At 51.3% G+C, this 20,359-nt stretch overlaps 1 protein-coding gene across 3 annotated transcripts in view; it reads right to left on the minus strand.

Moving 5' to 3' along the window:
- Nucleotides 1–5,864: 5,864 nt before the first annotated feature.
- Nucleotides 5,865–20,359, minus strand: part of LOC103739993 (copine-7) — a 17,837-nt gene continuing 3,342 nt past the window's right edge. Inside the window, exons 3-15 of one of the 3 annotated variants that reach the window (XM_008840518.2) lie at nt 16,998–17,072; nt 16,723–16,797; nt 15,713–15,796; nt 15,026–15,115; nt 14,639–14,737; nt 13,940–14,026; nt 13,594–13,653; nt 12,642–12,775; nt 11,846–11,900; nt 11,328–11,379; nt 11,128–11,261; nt 6,947–7,183; nt 5,865–6,501 (exon numbers count right to left, since the gene is read on the minus strand). In XM_008840518.2, coding sequence (XP_008838740.1) covers nt 6,364–6,501; nt 6,947–7,183; nt 11,128–11,261; nt 11,328–11,379; nt 11,846–11,900; nt 12,642–12,775; nt 13,594–13,653; nt 13,940–14,026; nt 14,639–14,737; nt 15,026–15,115; nt 15,713–15,796; nt 16,723–16,797; nt 16,998–17,072 — 1,320 coding nt within the window. In that variant the 3' untranslated portion in view covers nt 5,865–6,363. The remainder of the gene's footprint in view (nt 6,502–6,946; nt 7,184–11,127; nt 11,262–11,327; nt 11,380–11,845; nt 11,901–12,641; nt 12,776–13,593; nt 13,654–13,939; nt 14,027–14,638; nt 14,738–15,025; nt 15,116–15,712; nt 15,797–16,722; nt 16,798–16,997; nt 17,073–20,359) is intronic. The other 2 variants (XM_008840520.2, XM_008840519.2) reach the window with 2 other exon arrangements.

A 20,359-nucleotide genomic window follows, 5' to 3' on the forward strand; every position in this document is an offset into this window, starting at 1 on the left:
AAAAAGTCCATAGAATTGAACATCAACATACATATGTGTCTCCTGCCAGACCAGGACAGAATATTTCTCTCATCCTGTGACTCTCTCATGCTCCCACTGTTTTTACCTCCTATCCTAGAACTTCACATAACCAGAATCCCACAGTGTAGCTCCCCTACCTCCTGATCTGCCTGGTACACCCTGCATGTCACATCCTACAGAGCCCATTGTGTGCGCGTGCGTGCGTGTGTGTGTGTGTGTATATGTGCATTGTTTGTATATACATATGGAAAGATTGACATGGGTGTCTTCCTCAATCATGCTTCCCCTTTTTTTTTTTTTTTTTGGTTTATTGAGACAGAGTCTTCCTGTAGCCCCAGCTGGCCTCAATCTCAGACATCCACCTGCATCTATCTACCTTCTGAGTGCTGGGATTAAAGTCATGTGCCACTATACCTGGCTCACCTTTTTATTTTAAAGGTAAACTTTAAATTATTTTAAAATTTTATTTCTTTTTTTATTTTATGTGTGTGTATTGCCTGCATGTAGGTAAGTGCACCCGTCCAGCAATGCCCATGGAGGTCAGAAGAAGCTGTTGGATCCCCTGGGACTGGAGTTACAGACAGTTGTTAGCTGCCATGTGGGTGCTGGGATTCAAACCCAGGTTTTCTGCAAGAATAACCAGTGTTCTTAACCACTGAGCCATCTCTGTAGCCCCGAAGCTTTAAAGTTTTATTTATTTTATTTATATGTGTTTGTGAGGGGGTGTGTGGGTGTATGACAGTGTCTGTAGAGGCTAGAAGAGAGTGTTAGATCCTCTGGAGCTGGAGTTACAAGTGGTTGCAAGCCACCTGATGACATGGTACGTAAGTCCTCTGGAAGAGTACCAAGCACTCTTAACTGCTGAGCCATCTCTTCAGCGCTGCCCCACTTTATTTTTTGAGACAGGATCCTTCACGGAACCTGCTCCAGGGATCTGCTAGTGCTAAGATTATAAATGCACACCAGTGTGCCTGGCTTTTTAAGCCGCTTCTAGGATCTGAACAAGGATCTCATGCTTACGCAGCCAGCACCTTACCAGCTGAGCCATCTCACAACCTCCTTTGGCAGAGACTCAGAGCAAGCACACTATATATAGCAGAGGTGGCCCTACTGGCCCTGAACAGGGTCTCTGGCTCCTGACCATTTAGGTAGCCACACAAGAGCTCCAGGGGCGGTCTGTCCTGGTGGCAGAGCTGGTCGTAGCACCCTAAGTCCTCACACTCAAAGGACAATTGAATGGTCACGATCAAGAGAAAGGTTCTCAAACCTCCTTACAGATGCCCTTTAGAAGGGTCCCAAACTGAACAGCCTTAGCCTTGGCTTTGTTCATTCTGATGTGCCCATAAGAGTCCTTCTTCTACATCAAAGTTCCTGTGACATCTCAACAAGTGGCTTTCCAAAAAGGTTCCTGGAACCAGGGGTATAGCTTAATTGGTAGACTGCCTGCCTAGCATGTATCAAGTCCTGGGTTTGAGTCCCAGAACTCATAAAACCTAAAGTGATGGTGCATGCCTGTAATCCCAGAACTTGGGAAGTAGAGACTGGAGGATCAGATGTACAGGGTCATCCTTAGCTACATAAGACACTGACTTGTCACATCCCCAGAAGGGCTGAGATGAAAGGACCAATGGCAGCAAGTGTCTTGGGTGGGATCTGCCCCTGGAAGGGCATCTCTCCTGAATGCATTGTGTGCAACCTAGCTCTGAGGCCAGCAGTTCAGTGTGATGGAACCAAGATTAGAGATGTCCAGAGAAGCTCCACTAGTTACAACAGAATGCACAGCACACATGTGAGGAAGGTGGAACCCACCCATAGTAAGGATGAGCAGTGCACATGGGGGACCCTATAGGCCACTGACAGAGGGCCACATATACAATGAGTCTACCTATATAAGGTTCCAAGCCAAACAAAGTAACTGGTACACCTTGTGGTCAGCCACTTGTCTCAGGTCGCAGCAGTAGCTGGTGGCCAGGATGGACCCCTGGCCTTCTCAGATGGGACTCTCAGTAGGGACTTGGAGTGGTTGCTCAGTCTATCAGAGCAGACCTTCTTGGTAATGTAGGCTTGGACAGGGAAGAGGAAGGAATCTCAAATGACACACCAACTTTGTGCCAGACTCTCCTTTGGGGGATGAGAGCCTTGACCACAAGAGTCAGCAGCATTGGAATCCCTGACCCCAGGCTCAGCCTTGGGAGGAAAGAGAAATATCATGGGCCAGAAAGGGACCAACACACCTATCCCTCCCATTTGAGGACTGAGATCTTCCTGGTGCCTCTGAATTCAAAGCCCCATCAAGGACTGCCCAGAGGTCTAGGAGGTACCCTCAGAGCCTCAGGCCTGGCCAGTCAGGGTCAGGATCAGAGTCAGGTTTAGGGTTGTGACCCTCGCTGAAACAATAGCACTTAGAAGAGGCTAGCTCTGGGGGGTTCTTAGAACCCTATTCCTGGCTCTCATCTCTGTTGCTGAAGCAGATGCCCTCAAAGATGTAGTCACCACTTACCCCCATTCATGGTCCCAGAACAAAAAGAAGACCCCTCACTGCCTCACATGGAATTTCTTTCCCTATCCCAGAGATGTTCTCAGGGGTGTCCTGGTGAACAGTGTCCAGGGCAGGAACTAGCCATCAGCCCTTGACCTTCAGTCCTCCACTCAACAGCATAGCCAGCTGGCTCAATAAAAGTACAGTCTCCCCAAGCAGCTGGCTACCTACCCTGCCTCCTCTGGCTAAGGTTCTATCTTCAGATGTGAAATGGAACCCTCTGGGGTTGACACTAACTAGGACAATCCCCACATACCCAACTGTGCTGGATAGCTTTGGTGTCAACTTGACACACCAGGGTTGGGGGAGCCTCAATTGGGGAATTGCCTTCATTGGACTGGCCTATGGCCATGTCCATGGGGCATCTTCTTGATTGTTGAGTGATGTGGGAGGGCCCAGCCCACTGTGGGTGGTGCCACCCCTGGGCAGGTGGCCTGTGTTGTATAAGAAAGTAGGCTGAGCAGGGGCCAGGGAACAAGCCAGTAAGCAGTGATCCTCCATGACCTGTGCTCCAGCTCCTGCCTCCAGGGTCCTGCCCTGAGTTCCTACCTTGGGCTCCCAGATGAACTGTGACCCAGGATATGTAAGCTAAATAAACCCTTTCCTCCCCAAGTTGGTAGTGGTCAGAGTGTTTTCTCACAGCAATGGAGAAACAAACTAAGATACCAACTAACATCCCATTATTCACCCATGGGATAAGGAGCACAGTTCCTTCCACACTGACCCCCCCAACCCAAGCCCCAGTACCCATCTGTACTTTGAGAGCAATGACACACCCACCCCAGAGGGATGCAAGACTCACACAGGCACATGCCTAAACATGCATGCACGCACACATAGCCAAGGATCACAGGCTCCGTGCTTTGCAGTCTGGGAGTCAGAGTGCAAGGCCCTGCTCAAGACTGGGCTATGCATCCTGGGCAAATGGCTTCATTTCCCTGAGCTCAGCAACCCCTTCCATGAAATGCACTTACAGCCGGCCATCACATGGGGCTGTTGTGAGAATTCAACAGTGATGTTTAAGCCAAGCTCAGGGAGAGCAGAGAAGGGAGGAATACTCCAAAGGGTGCAGGCTGCTGATAGAAGGGGAGAGGAGGAGGGGAGAAAAGAGGAGAAAACAGAGGGACAGGAGGGGAGGACACACCCTCAGGGGAGGGTCTGCTTGCCCGCTGTGGGGGGTGGTCACCAGCAGCACAGACAAGAGGCCACTGGCCAAGGCAACAGCTTCACTCGCAGCTCTTGTGCGGCTGCCTGGATGGAGTGGAGTTTGTCTGACAGCCCTGCAGCCCCCGCACCAATTACCAGCACTTAGTCACAGGTTTCTGCCCGTACTTCCTCTCAAGCAGCAGGAGAAAGAACAGCCTTGATGGGTCTAGCCTTTCCCACCCCCTCCAGCCTGTCTGACTGTAATGAGGGACACAGTAGGTACCAACCCAGCAAAGCCCAAGCCCATCGGACTCTGCTGGAAGGGAGGAAGCAGCGAAGTGGGGCCACATTTAGAATATGAAGGACAGAGCTTTGGCAAGCTGTTCCTTCAGATTGAGGAAGGAGCTGTGAAATGTTTTTGCACCGACCAGGTGTCCCATACCAGACCTGAATGTCACCAGTGCAGCCCCTACCAGACTCTTAGGAAAGGCGGGGTGTGTCAGAGTATATGACAGGTCAAGCTGAAGCATAAGACGCTTAGATCTGCACAATCAATTCTGTGAGGCAGGAGCCCAGTCTGGGGAGCTGTGTGGCTCTGCCTCAGGTCTCTTGTCAGTTCAAGGTGATACTAACCAGGGCTGAGTCTCAGTCGTCTGCTTGGCGGGACTCTAGGGGGCATGCTCAGGCCTTTTAGCCATCTAGTTACTGCAGGCCAGAAGCCTGGCTGTGTTGGTGGCTCATTCTCATGCCACGGGACCATCTGGGCTCCTCCTGGCATGGTGGTCCCTGAAGGCTAATGTCTCAGGGTGTGTTCAAAGCTAAGAGTCTGACCAGCAAGCACCCTTTCTCAAAGGCTGCAGAGGAGGGGTTGCTCCAGCATGCTGGACTCAACCTCCAGAGAAAGCAAGTGCCAGGGGGCTGGACGTTGGGGTCCGTGGCCACTCTAAGATTCCAAGTTCTGCCCTGACTTGGAAATTCCTCATCCCAGGCCTGGAGTCATGTCCTTGCTGAATGAGCAAGAGAAAGGGTCCAACTTGAGTGGGGAGATGGTAAAGATTTAGGGACACATTCTGGCTGCCCCGTCATGAGGTTCCCGCCCCCCTCCTGCAAGCCATCTGGAATCCAATTTCAGATGACACACACTTTAACAAAGATGTGAAAACAGGATGTTTGCAGAGCAGGGCATCCTGGTCCTACCATCACCAGCTGTGTGACCCAGGCAAGTCTCTCCACTGATCTGAGTCTTGATTTCCTTGTCTGAAGTAGGGGCCTGGGACACCCTTTTGGACCAGGGTCCTCCGATGTGTGAAAAGAAACTCAGCTCTTGTCTGCTTTGTGGTCTGAGAGCAGCTGCTTCTCTGAGTGGCACAGCTTTGGGAAGGGCTGTCCCTTCCTCACCCTCTGGCCTGCAGGTATCCTCAGCCTGCTCTTCTGTGCCTCTATATACACAGACCCATCCCCCATCCCCTGCCAGCTGCTTCTGGGATCCCAGGCCCCTTGACCTCATCAGAGAAGAGCCCAGGCAGGACTGTCAGGAACTGTGTGGCTCTCCCTCTGTGGGGACTGGGTCAGACCTAGGTGACACTTGCCCATCTAGTTTGGGTCCATGATCTCCCATTCTGTTGGGGCCCTTCTGCCCCAGATGTCTACTGATGGTAGTTTTTCTCATGTCCCATCTGTCCTCAAAGAGACCAACATCCCGTCAACCCTTCCTTGAATCCACTGGCCCTTCCGGAATCATGGCCAGGTTACCATGGTGATACCCATTATCCAGGCTTAACAGGAGATGAATCAGGAACTAAAAATAGCCCCAGAGTGGATAGATAGATTGAAAGGTGGGTGGGCCTGAATCAGGGTTGGGACAATTTGTTTTTCTCAGGTAAGATAATTGAAAGGAAATCTCAATTAGAAATCCACCCCTACTCAGACAGGTAAAAAAGCTGCTTTCTTCTCACTGCAGAGGTCCATCCTGTTTCTGCATGCAAGCCGAAGTCACTCATGGCCACTCGTCCCTATCGACAGTTCAGCAAATATTGGCTGAAGGGCATGAGGGGACAGACCCACAATCCTTACTGGTGTGGGTGACCCAGTGAGCCTGGTTCTGGGGACGGCCACACCAGGTTCCCTGAACCAAGAAAAGCACAGAGCTGCTGTGAGGATGAAGGGTACTTTATTACACTCACAGCCCCTCTCACAGACTCAGATACAAGCCTCCAAATGGAGTAGAGAGGTGGAGTGCCACCAGCCAGGACAAGGAACCTACGGAGCTGAGGTGCCCAGGCCTGGTGTCCCCAGGGTCTGGGGTGCCGCCCTCCCGCAAAGGATCAGATGATGAGAATCCCCAGTCCCACCACCCCTTCACCTAGGGAGGCCTCCCTGGATGAGCTGCCAGGTGCCCTCCTGTTCTCTCAGCATGTCCTGCTTCATACATGTTGGGTGCAGGGAAGTCCGAGCATCAGGGAGCAGCTTCTGTGGGACACCTCAGGATGCCTGATTTCTTCATCTCTCATCATGAGTACCAGGTCACTGACCCAGGCCAGCAGGACCCAGGAGGAGGATTGGGGCCTAGGCTGGCAGATAAGCAGTTGAGGGGTCCCTGGGGACTCAGGAGGTGCTGGGCATGGACACACTCCTCACATCCCTCTTGCCTGCCATCCTCATGGTGCTGAACTGGGACCTGCCTCTCCACTGTGGGCTCCAAGGCTGCGTGGAGGCAATTCCTTGTGGCTGTAGTACTCAACCACCTGCTTGGGCACCTCAGCCAGCACGCACTTGGCCAGTGCCGCAGGGGACGCCTGGGTTCAGGGACAACATGATTATGGCTGAGGACCTTCCAGACCATCATTCCCTTATCTGGGTCACAGCCCTAGGGTTCAAATCAGCTTAAGGGACTTCCACGATGACATATGACCTGGTGGTCAGCTGAGCTTCTGCTGAGGACACAGACTTAACAAAACCACCATGCATGCCCCTGGGCAGTCCAATCAATAACTGATAGAGATGCCCATGCTGCCCCCACTGCTTCTGTGTTGAGGTCCCCACCCATCCCTTCCATCTTCCCCAGCACAGCATGAAATGGCAGGAGCTGAAGGTTTCGCTTAGGAGCTATTCCCAGGGGCTGCTCTTCTGCTGTATACAAGCAGGGACAGACCATGTCCTAAGCAGGGAATCCACTGGTGCACTGAGTAGTGGGGTCCACCCCCAGGGATCCCTCAATCCCATCCTCCTCTAGGCACTCACATTTTTGAGCTCACGGAAGGGCACAAACTGAACGATGTCACGGAGTGCTGGCTCGCCCCGTGGGGAACGCAGGACTCCATCATCCCCATCTAGGATCTGCATATCTGTGAAGTCGGCATTGCCCACCCCAACGATGATGACGGACATGGGCAGGTGTGAAGCACGCACGATGGCCTCCCGGGTATCCGACATGTCGGTCACCACACCATCCGTGAGAATCAGTAGTATGTAGTATTTCTGAAGGCATAGGGAAGGAGTATGGGTGCCAGCCTCTGGGGCTCCCAAAGCTGCATATACTTATACATATATAAATATATACATATATTTCACCCAGCTGAAACCCCCACCTCTGCCTAGAGGAGCCCTAGCTGTAGGCAGCTCAGTAGTGCCCAGGCTTTTCTATAATTGTTTTTGCTGGGCTGGGGAGATGGCTCAGTGGTTAAGAGCACTGGCTGCTCTTGTGGAGGACCCGGGTTTGATTCCCAGCATTCACTTGACAGCTAACAACCATCTGTAACCCCAATTCCAGGGGATCTGATGCCCTCTTCTGGCCTCTATGGGTATTGCTTGACGCAGGTACACTTACACACATACAGTCAATACACTCATAAACATAATACAATAAAATAGGATCTGGAGCAATGGCTCAGCAGTTAAGAGCACTGGCTACTCTTGCAGAGGACCTGGGTTCGATTCCCAGCAACCACATGGTGGCTAACAACCATCCACAACTCCAGTTCCAGGGGAATCCAAATCTGCCTTCTGACTCTGTGAGCACTGCATGACACGGGTACACTTACCACACATGGGCAATATACTCATGCACATAAAAAAATAAAAATAAGCCGGGTGTGGTGGCGCATGCCTTTAATCCCAGCACTCAGGAGGCAGGCAGGTGGATCTTTGTGAGTTCAAGGCCAGCCTGGTCTACATAGTGAGTTCAGGTCAGCTGGGACTACAGGAGACCCTGTCTCAAAAAGACTAAATAAATAAATAAATAAATAAATAAATAAATAAAATAAATACTCAATTTCCATTGTCAAGAACACAAAAACTACACAATAGTTTTCTTAAAACCTAGGACAACTGAAGAAATAAAAGAAGTCAGGTGCAGCGGTTCACACCTATAATTCCAGCACTTGGGAGGTTGAGGCTGGAACACTGCTGCAAATTCAAGACTAGCCTGGACTCGATAGTGAGTTCCAGGCCAGTCAGGGCTATAGAGTGAGACCCTGTCTCAAAAATCTAAAACCCAAGAGCTGGAGAAATGACTCATCAGTTAAGAGCACTTGCTGTTCTCACAGAGAACTGAAGTTTGGGTCCCAACACCCACATCAGGCCACTCACAACTGCCTTTAACTCTAGTTCCAAGGGATCCAACACCCTCTTTTGGCCTCCATGGTTCTGCACACACTTGCACACACATATAAGCACATACATGTACACATAAATAAAAATGTTTTCAAAAATTAAATCTAAACAAAACTTTAAATGAAATTCATGTGTTTACCTACTAAGCAAAAAGTCTCAGTTCAATGACCAGCACGAAAATAAAAATAAATTTCCTGAAGTTGATGCTTATACTGTGGTTCTAATATAAGCAAGTGTCCTTGTTTCAGTGCTGATGTCTGAGTGGCAAAGGGTCAGAGCTGCAACCTGCTCTGAAAGAATTTACCCAAACAGCCAGCTGTGGTGGCAAACACCTGCAATCCCAGCGCTCAGGAGGCAGAGGCAAGAGGATTGCTGCGTTTGAGGCCAGCCTGGTCTTACAGTGAGTTTCAAGACAGCCAGAGCTGCATAGCAAGACTCTCAATCAACAAACAAAATAAAACTGGCTGCAGTTTCAGCACTAAGGCTGAGGCAGAAGGATTGCGACTTTTAAGTCAGCCTGGTTGCACGACAGGACTCAGTCTCCCTCCCTCCCTCCCTCCCTCTCTCCCTCCCTCCCTCTCTCCCCCTCCCCTCTCCTCTCTCTCCTCTCTCCTCTCTTGCTCGCTCTTGCTTTCACTTTCACTTTCTTGCTCTCTCCTCTGTCTCCCCCAACACACACACACACCACACACACATACACATACACACACATACACACACAAACGCATACACCACACACACACATACACACACATACACACATACACATACACCACACAAAAAAAAAAAACACACATACACATACACACACATATACACCACACACACATACACATACACCACACACACATACACATACACATGCACACACATATACATACATACCACACACACACATACAAACACCACACATACCACACACACCACACACATACACACACCACACACACACAACACACACACATACACACACCACACATACACACCACACACAACACAACACACACACCATACACCCACACACCACACACCACACACATACACACACATACACACCACACACACATACACACACACCACACATACACAGACCACACACACCACACACATACACACACACACACCACACATACACCATACACACACATATATACACACACACACATACACCACACACACACATCACCACACACACACCACACACACATACACACACACCACACACACACATACACATACCACACACACACATACACACACCACACACACCACCACCACACACACCACACACATACACATATACCACACACACATACACATACACACACATACACATACACACACCACACACACATAAACACACACCACACACACACACACACCACACACACCACACACACATACACACACACATACACACACACAACACACACACACCATACACACCGCACACACATACACACACCACACACACCACACACACATACACATACTCATATACAAAACACACACACCACACACACACCCTATATGTGTGAGTATAACTGAAATTTTAAAAGCACCATTCAGGACTGGAGAGATGGCTCCAGGCTGGAGAGCATGTGCTGCTCTTCCCAGGTCTGAAGCTCAGTTCCCAGCACCCACATCAGGCAGCTCACAACTGCCTATAACTCCAACTCCAGGAGATCTGACTGACGTCCTCTTCTGGCCTCCACAGACACTGCATTCATGCTCACAGATACACACACATACATATAATAAATGAATAAAAATTAAAAGCGCTATTGAATATTTAACATGGTACTTTGTATAAGTTAAAATACTTATGCACAGAGTTTCCCTGTGAAGTAAGGATAAAAGGGCTGAACTCAGGCCAGGCATGGTGGCGCACGCCTTTAGTCCCAGCACTCGGGAGGCGGAGGCAGGTGGATCTCTGTGAGTTCAAGGCCAGGCTGGTCTACATAGTGAGTTCCAGGCCAGCTGGTGCCACAGGCCTACAGGGAGACCCTGTCTCGAAAAAAAGGGGCTGAACTTGAGGCATTAGCACAACATGTGAACGTCTTCAAGACAAGACTCTGAAATGGACACTTTAAAAAGGTTCCAATCACAAATTTTCAATTATGTATATTTTTATTTATTTATTTTTGTCTTTTTGAAGCAGGGTCTCCCTGTAGCCCCAGCTGTCCTGGAACTCACTATGTAGACCAGGCTGGCCTCGAACTCACAAAGATCCTCCTGCCTCTGCCTCCCAAGTGCTGGGATTAAAGGTGTGCGCCACCACGCCTGGCTCTGGTCACTTTTAAATATGTTTTTTCAAAATGAAAAGTTAAAGAAAGCAGTGGGATAGCTGGGTCCAAGTATCACATGCAGGGCTACAGACAGCAGATGCAATCCTGAGGGCAGTGCTGTGCACGTTAAGGATGTATGCGAACAAAATGCCATGTGTGTACAATGAAAACAGACATGGGACACCAGCTGGTGCAGAGGGGCCGGAAGCAGGAAGACTGAGGTAAACCAATGTCTGTCATGGACAGCTGAGGGCTGACCTTGAAGCCATCAATTCAACCCTCTGCCCTAGACAAAAACTGCCCGCCTGGAGCTTTGAGGGAGTTGCTGCTGACAAACTAAGCTCTCCCTCCCCATCTCCCTCCATCCTGCCTGACAGCCTTTGCACTGCACTGTGCCAAGATAACTGCTTCCCTGGTTCTGAGCCACCACCACACACACACACACACACACACACACACACACACCACAGAGTTAACTGATATCACAGATACATGTGCCCAGTCCCTGCCCCAGTCACCTACAGAGGCCTCCTGGGTGCGCTCCTCGGCTGCTGCCATGCCCGCCACCTTGGAGATAATGGGTGCCACGTTGGTAGGGCCATAGAGTTGGACCTTAGGCAGGCAGTTCTGGTAAGCCTCCACCACACCCTGGATTCCTGTGGGGGATAAGGGGTTAGCCTGGCCCGATGTACCCCTATGCCAAGCCCACCACCAGCTCCTACCTTCACACTCATCGTCCTCAGGATTGAAGTTGATGGCAAAGTCATGGGACACCTGGGTGAAGACAAGAGTCAGCCTGGACCCTCCTACAACCCCTACAGTTCCCATTTACTGGGAGAAGTCCCTATGTAGCTTTTAGGGCCCCATGTGGAAAGACCTCCATGGAAAGGAAGCTAAGAGGGAGGCAGACAGACAAGAGACTCATGCTGGGCCATTGCTTCAGCACCTGGATCCCGTAGCTGCAGCGTCCAAGGTAAGTTAATAAATCCCCTCTCCCACTGCCATTGTTTCTATTTAAGTCAGTTGAATTGTTGCTTAATCTTCCTGATAGGACCATGGAGCCTACCTGCAGCTCCACCTCTTGGGAAGTCTAAAATCACCTCCCCATCATGCCAACAAGGAATGGTGGCAACCAGGGTTCCTATACCCAGGACACCCCCACCTGGGCAGGTGAAGACACAAGAAGCCCAGGCAGATGGGAGGGAGCAGGGATAGGGCCCCAGCCCATAGGCCCCCCTACCTCATACTTGGGAGGGATCCGGGCTCCAAACCCCAAAGCAGAAAACCTCTTGTCACTGGAAGAAAGGCAGACCTGATGGCTCCAGAAACCTGACCTCCTCACAGGCAAGTCAGGCCAAGCACTGGAGCCAGAAGACCTGGGCATTGCTAACTCAGGCATAGGAATCACAGCTGTGCTTCATGGGGGAAACTGAGGCACTGGACTGAGCAAATAGCCATGAACACAGGCAGAAAGGGGCAGCTTTGACAGGGGAAGGAGGAGAGCTGCTCCCTGGTCTGCCCTCCAGGCCTGCTTGCGAGCTCCTGTCTTGAAGTTGTGTCTCCTGCAGGAAACTCACCTTGCTCATGTGTAGTCCTTTGCCCTCCCCACTAAGGGAGCGCTGCCTGAGTAGGGGTTCTGAGTAAGGCTCTGTCCATGGTGAGGAGCTCAGAGTCCAGACCACCTGGGTTTGCACTCAGCCCCTGCCCAGCCGGTTACCCCAACCTCCATGACTGAGTTTGTGCTCTATGAAACAGTTTCCAGTCAATCTCCAGCTTTGTTTCAGCGGTGAAGGAGTGTGTGGCCATGCCACGGGCACAGCACATCGCCCCAGGTCTCCTGTAAGTTTTGGACCCACTGCTGGGGTCAGCTAAGCTGGGTGTCTGGTGGGCGCACACTGAGTGCCCCCACTGGACCACTGTGAAGGTGTTCCCACCCTTGCATGAGCAGGCCTCTCTGGTACACCATATGCCCATCATGGTGCCACTTCAAGGGGCCCTCCAGCCCAACCTGAGCAAGGGAATGGGTGAGGGCACACCTGTCATAATCCTGGCAGACCTCGCCCACTGCCACCAGTGCCCTCAGGTACTCGTTGGGCTGGTAAGGGTTGATGTGGTGCAGGGAGCAGCTGTTTCTTGGGTCCCCGTTGGAGGCTGTGAAGTCAATGGCCACCTGCAAAGACCAAGATGATGAGCTGTGCTGCATACCTGTACTCCCCACTGGCCAGGCAAAGGGGCCCCAAGACCTACTTGAGGTCAGGACCTGGCATGGGGGGGCAAGGGCTGCCACTCAAAGATGTTCGGTCTTCCCAGCTTCAGGAGGTCTGGCTGCTTACCACTCCCTGAGAGAAGGGGACTACCCTGAAAACCCTAAGCCCAGCCACCCCTGGACTCCAGGATGATGCCTGCCCTGTCCTCTAGGAGAATCTCTGAGCTGACCTCCCTCAGAGCAACATGGCCCATGGGAACTCAGCTCATCTCTCCTCAGCTGCTACAGTCTTCCCTGGCCTGATCTCCTCTGTGCCTCCCACCTCACCAGCCTCAGGGGCACCCTGACTGTGGCTCCATTTACCAGGCCAGCACAGCTGTGCAGGAACACAGGCAGCAGAGTCTGTAGTACCCGCCCCTGGGCCTTCTGTCCTCCCTCCTGCTGCCTGTGCTCCTGCCCAAGGCCATGCCAGCTGGTCCCTGCAGCCTCTGAGAGCAAAGTGCTGACTCCTGTTTTCTTCTTTTAGGTTTTTCTTCGGTCACTATAATTTTGTAGAAGGTAAGCCCTGGAGGGTCCCTTGGGAGGGTAGTTGTGGGCTGGTCCTGAACTCCTGAGTCCTGTTCCTTATCTCCACACTAGGCAGGACACCAGGGAGACACGGGCGAAGAAATGGTGCCTAGGGAGACTGCCACTCTCTGCACACAGGCTGGGGCCCTGGAGCCTGACAGGGGTCCCGTCCAGCTGGCTGGGAACAGCATGGAGGGAAGGTTCAGTGGACTCACAGTGCAGTGGATCTGGCAGCCACCCATGATGTAGTCCAGGAATGAGTGGACCCTGTGGAGCTTCCAGGCAATGGCATCAGCAAAGCTGCCCAGGAACCCCCACCCGACCCAGGGAAGTAGGCCTGTGGCGACGTGGGGAGGGAGCCTGTTGGAATTTGGGGGACATGCCCTCCCCTGGGCACGCAGTTTTCCCATCCCTCCTCCCTCACCTTTCCCCAGTCTCTCAGTCCCTACAATGAGGCCCACCAAACCTCGGAACAGTACCTTTGAGAATCATCTGACGACAGAGAGAAACCAATCCCACCAGCCCATCTCCCTGGGAGCTTCAGGCAGGACCAAGACTCACCTTCAAATCTGCCAGGATCACCACCCCGGAGTTCTTGTAATTACGCTTCTTCTGTTTGTACTTGGCATTCACACAGTCCCACTGGGCCTGAGACAGGGAGAGGCAGAAACTCCACCCAGACTAGCAGTGCCCAGGGCCCTCCCACAGGGGGCCAGGAGACCCTGGAAGTCCTATCCCTTCTGGTGACCACATATTCCACAAGACTGTCCTCAACAGTGAGAGCAAGGCCCATGCTGCCCATGGGGGTCAGAAATCGTCACCATAGAGACATGCCCATCCCACCCCACAGGGGAGCAGCCAGGGGCTTGTAGAGCGGATGGGAGCTGTGTGAGAATGGGCAAGGGAGGGGTCCAGGTTAGATCCTACACACAGTGTGCCCTTGTTACCCTGGGAGGTCAGTCACCTCCTGATCCTATAGATCTCTGGGGGACAACAGAGCCCAGAGGAGCAGGAAGGAACCCGTGGCAGCTCTCACCCAGCTACAGAAGGCTGGGCAGGTCCAGGAAGGGTGCTGCCCCCCGACACAACAGGTGCACACGCTTGCTCATATGCTCGCTGACCTACAAGGCCCAGCTCTGGCCACCTGGTGTCTCTTTGTCACCATCATGCCTGCTCTGGGGTGGGATAACTAGTCTCCCAGAGACCCACCAGGTCAGGTCAGAACCTGAAGGGGAGGACTGAGGAGGGCTGGAGACTCACCTGCTCCTCCTCAAAGGCCTTTTGCATGTCTGCGAAGGTGGTGGAGAACTCGCCGATGAAGTCATGTTTTCCTCGGGAGTCATAGTCCCAGACCAGGCACTGGGGAGCCCAGGCCCTTCAGATGGCTGCCCCTTGGGGGACCTGGGTCCTTCCAACTCTGGCCAGGCTGCCCCTTGTCACTGTCCTCAAACCCTCCCTGTCCACAAATCCTAACTCCACGGTTCTCAGTGAGGTCTGGAGGGTCTGGATACTTGTCTGTGGGCCCTGGCACTGCCTCCACATGTATGCCTCTACTCCCCCACCCACTGTGACCCTTTCTCTGGCCCTGACCTCATCCCCAGTCTTGGTCCCACACTCAGCTCTGGTCCTACCCCGTTTTGTCCACACCTTTAGAGGCCGCGTCTCCTCACAGCTGCACAGTGAATTCAGCGATACCTTGAATGGCTCCCACACTGGGTTAAGGTTGTTCTTTACCACCTGTGGTCCAGGAAGGGCTAACTCAGGTGGGAGCCCTAACAGTCAGTTCCTGGGAAGCCTGGGCATCCTTGAGCCACAGATTCTTTAGGTAAAGTACAGGGCTCTCAGAACCCTCAGCTAAGAGCTGAAGGGGTAGTGTCATCAACGTAGGAGCCTGCATCCCACCCAATGGAGACTAATCAGGAAATTAGGCCTATGTCAGGCTCCAGGCAGGACTGAGTAGAGTCTAGAGACCGCCCCAACTTCCAAAACCCACCCCATCCCACCCTACCTACCGCTGTACCCCCATCACCCACCCCACCCACAGTCCCTGGGAACCACCTCATAGCTTCTGCCTCACTTCAGTAACCTGGGCTATTTTTCTCCTTAAATATAGTTTTTTCACTCAAATTAATTTGTCTCAAAGGAAACTTTCTCCCCTCTGTACCTAAAATCCGCTTCCCTGCAGGAGGAAGCAGGTTTTCCTAAAAATAACAATGGTGACCACAAAGCTGTCATGCTAAATTCTGGCAGCGGACAGAATCCAGCTCACCAAGCTGCCCCATATGTCAAAAGTGGGGTGGGTTGGCGGGCTCGAGCAGGCAGAGAGACCCTCACCTCCGTCCTGTACACCAGTTGCTCACTCCCATCGTTGTTGACCCGGTACAGCTCCAGGAAGGGGTCTGACTTGCTAAAGAGGTCCTGGGGCAGCAGAAGTTGTGCTGTCAGAGGAGCTGTGCACTTGAGGGTGCTCCATCCACCATAGCTGGCTGCTTCAGCCCCTCCTCACAGCCTCAATGTCCCCAGTAACAAAGTAAGTTGTAAACTTAGTTGCATGGTTCCCTGAGACCATGCAGATTGATAAGGCCTCAGCATTCGGAGTGTTCACCAGCCTCCAATGTGTCCATGGCTATTCCTGGCCTCTCCCCAGATATGTCTCCACAAGCCTTGCTCTGCTGTTCCCCTCTCCTGCTGCCTGGCTTGTCCTGGCTTAAATATCTCAAGGGAGATACCTGTTCAGTCCTCAGTTCATGAGAGGAGCCAACAAACCAGGTTCAGACTCGGTTCAATATGGTGACTTTGCTGGCCTCTCTGGGCCTGTCTCCCTATCACTTAATGGGAAACCAGTGATCCTGCCAGAGGGAGCTTGAGGATCTTGTCAAGATGCAAGATAATGCTCTTTACATATACAGCAGAAAGTGTGTGTCTGTGACTCTGAGTCTGTGGGAGGGAGGGTGTCTGAGTGTGTCTGTGTCTAGGGGTGTCTGAGTATGTATGTGGTTCTGAGTATATGTGTGTGGAGATCTGAGTCTCTGTCTCTCTCTCTCTCTGTCTCTCTGTCTCTCTCTCTCTCTCTCTCTCTCTCTCTCTCTCTCTCTCTCTCTCTGCCTGTGTGTGCCTGGGAGGGTGATTGGGGTGATGGTGATGCCAGTGAGGATGACTGTGAAATGATAACAATGAAGTTGAATGTGCATTGGACCAGGAGTGACAGCACCATGCTAAGGGCTTTATGTCATGTATCTCCCAACGGTAGAGAGGCCAGCACTTGGCAGGGACTGGGTTCTCATTCGGAGCTAACCTGTGGAGGTGGGACTGTGGAGTCTGATGTGCAGTGGGCCCAGACTCACCTTGTCATCCAGTTTTCTGGCCTGGAAGGAGAGTTCCACGTAGCCATTGTTCCCAGAGATGTCCTCCGCTATCACCTGTGTGAGCCACATAGGACCCATGGGCTCTAGCCTTTGATCCTACCCTCCTGCCTAGGCCAGCCCTGGCCCAGATGTGGCTCTGGTCTCTCATAGCAGCTGTTCAGCTACAGGCTGTCAGAAGCCTCCCTGCTCACCTCCTCCCATGACACCCAAGAGCCATGTGAGGAAGGGAAAGAGAACTTAGCCTTGGGCCTCACCGTGATAGTGGACTTGCCGGCATTCCTACCGAATCTCAATAGCAGTGGGCGCGTCATTTTCTTCTGGGCCACAATCTGGAAGTCAGGAAAGTCAGGCAGAGATGAGGGAGGCAGGGACATGCCTCAACCCTCCTAGAGCCTTACTTCTGCTCTAAACCATCCCCTGCCCTCCAGCTCTCCTCCTGCTGTTGTCAAAATGTGGCTACCTGATATCTCTCTGTGCCATCTCTCAATTCTACCACCTCCTGGGAGGCCTGCCCAAGCTGGGGTACACATTCCACCAAGCTGGCAGGGCAGCAAAAGCAGGTTCACATGTTAGGATGTCAGCCTTCAGCCAGGGCCTCACTGTGTGGCTGGCCTAATTTCATGCCTCAGCTTTGGGGTGAGAATGCTTATACGAGTGGCTGGTTGACTATCTCTGAGCTCCACCCTGGATCCCACTGTCCCCAAATCTGGGCCGTCCTGGGGTGACAGAAGGGCCTTCTGCACAGTTGCCTGCTTAGTGAGGACCATCCTGACATGGGCCTGGATGCTCAGCCCTTGGGGAGCTTATCTTCCAGTATGGGCTTCTCCTCCTCACCACCCCCATTGGGGATATTAGCTACTAACAGTTTGAAGGGTTTACTTTATATAGGCCCACACAGCATGTCACCTGTCCAACAGAGAGTAGGGTCTAAGGGGCAGGGTTGAGTAAATCCTCTAAACCCTCTTGGGCTCATGCCCTGGTCTGAATAATAGCACTTCACACATCCCATGAGTTGTTAGTGGCTCTTTAAGTGTGAGGAACCAGGATGGTCCTATTCACAGGGTAGCTATCACCTTGACACCTCACATCTGTTACTGGTTGGTAGACACCAGTGGGTCATAGTAAAGAGTGCTAAAGGCTGTGGCACCTGACAAGTTGGCCAAGATGGCTGCATAGTGGATAGTCCACAAAGATGTGTGAAGGTACAAGATCAAGATCTGTATGTACATGTGTCTATGTATGTTTATGTATGTTCATGCACCTGTAGTACATGTATGCGTATATATGAAGAAGTTCGTGGCTGTGTCCACATGTGCCCATGCATGTGCCTTCTTTTGCAGGTGCCTGGGTAGAATTGTGCCCTGTCAAATCTCAGTCCTTGCTCTATAAGTGGAGCTGGAAAAAGGATCTAAAGAGAATGAGCTCTGATCAGGCAGCCCTGGGGATGAGTCACACATGATGCTGGTGGGGAGAATTGGACACTCAGACCATGCCCAATGTGATCCATGTACAGGAAACTCAAGAACAGACGCAGCCAGGGGCAGGAAAGGAGGCCTGAGGGAATGGAAACGGTCATCTGGTCAGGAGACAGTCATGTAAACATGTCCATCGCAGAGCCACAGTCTGCATTTTGTTGCATGTAAACTATCTCTTACTGGAAAGGAAGTCCTGTGGCAAGTTGAGAAGGATGTAGCCCACCACCCACCCAGGACCTGAACAGTAAAGTGTTTGTTGTGTGGGCATCAAAAGAGAGAAGTAGAGGACAGTGGCTCAGGGATGCCAGCAGTGTCCTTCAGGCAGGACAGCCCCATGCAGCAGCCTGCCTGCAGCAGGCAATACAGAGACCTGTCCCTCTCCACTGTGTATGGAATGGAACCCAAGACCTCAAACGCGCAAGACCAACACTGCCACGGAGCTGTGCATCAAGCTTGTGGAAACTGTGATGTGCTGAAGTAGAAGGGCTCATAGAAGAGAAAAGGCAAGCTTCAGAACAGTGTGTGTGTGTGTGTGTGTAGTTTTTATTTTATTTTTATTTTATGTGTATGAGTATTTTGCTTGCATGTATGTAAATGCATCATTTATGTGCAGTGCTTGCAGAAGCCAGAAGAGGGCATAGGATCCCCTGGAACTAGAGTTAAGGACGGTTGTTATCTGCCATGTGGGTGCTGGGAACTGAACCCAGGTCCTCTGGAAGAACAGTAAGTTCTCTTAACCACTAAGCCATCTCTCCAACCCCATGTGTGTGATTTTTGAGATAAGATCTTACTGTGTCACCCAGGCTGATATGGAACTAGTGGCAGTCCTACTGAGTGCTCAGATTAAAGGCATCTATCATTATGGGTATGGTTTTCTTTTTCCTTCTTCTGTTGTTTGGGTTTTTCTTGTTTTTCTTCTTTAAGAGTTATTTTATTTTAAATTATGTGTATATGTAAGGGTATGTGCACATGAATGCAGGTACCCTCAGAGGCCAGAAGAGTGTTAGATCCCCTGGAGCTTGAGTTACAGACAATTGCGAGCCACCTGATGCAGTGTTGGGAACTAAACAGGGGTCCTCTGCTTTAGTGCTTTTAATCACTGAGCCATCTCTCCAGCCTTTTTCTTATTTTGAAACAGGTCTCATGTAGCACAGGCTGGCCTCAAATTTGATATGCTCCTTGAACTCCTCACCTTCCTGCCTTCAACTCCCAAATTCTGGGATTACAGGCATGTATCAGCATGTCTGACTTGTGTGTGTAGGTGTGTTGCATGTGTGTGGTGTGTGGTGTATGTGCATGTGTTGGGGTGCGTGCATGCCTTTGTGTACATGAGGCTGTCAGGTGTCCTCCTCTCACGCTCTACCCTATTACCTTAAGACAGGATCTCTCACTGAACCTGGAGCTAGGCTGGTGACCTCCAAGATCCAGCAATCCTCCTGTCTCCATCCCCCACAGCTTGTGGGTACTAGAGATTTGAACTCAGGTCCTCATGTTTGTGCAGCAACTGCTCTTATCTGATGAGTCATCTCTCCAGGCCCCTTCCCTCTTTTCTGGAGACAGGGACTTGTGTAGCCTAAACTGGCCTCAAGCTCACTATGTGGCTAAGGATGACTTTGAATTTCTGATTTGACTATCTCTACCTCTTTATAATGACGCTGGGGCATGAAACCCAAGGCTTCATAGGTGCTAGACAAGCACTTTACCAACTAAATTACTAGCTATTTTGTATTTGGGGCAGCAGTTGGAGGAAGGCATGCTAGAAAATACCTATTGGAAACATTAGAATATATAACCCAGTTCAAAATCATATTACAACCAGGTATGGCCAGGTATGGTGGCACATATCTTGGATTCCAGTACTTGAGAGACAGAGGCAGGCAGATCTCTGTGATTTGGAGGCTATCCTGGTCTGAACAGAACTAGTGGCAGTCCTCCTGAGTGCTCAGATTAAAGGCGTCTATCATTATGGGTATGGTTTTCTTTTCTGTTTCCCACATGACAAGCACTTTACTGCCTGTGCTATATGAGACCCTGTCTCAAAAAAAAAGAAAGAAAGGAAAGAAAGAAAGAAAGAAAGAAAGAAAGAAAGAAAGAAAGAAAGAAAGAAGGAAAGAAAGAAAGAAAGAAAGAAAGAAAGAAAG

Source organism: Nannospalax galili, unplaced genomic scaffold, assembly GCF_000622305.1.
Source record: "Nannospalax galili isolate Female #2095 unplaced genomic scaffold, S.galili_v1.0 scaffold459, whole genome shotgun sequence".
In the NCBI taxonomy this organism is placed as follows: Eukaryota; Metazoa; Chordata; class Mammalia; order Rodentia; family Spalacidae; genus Nannospalax; species Nannospalax galili.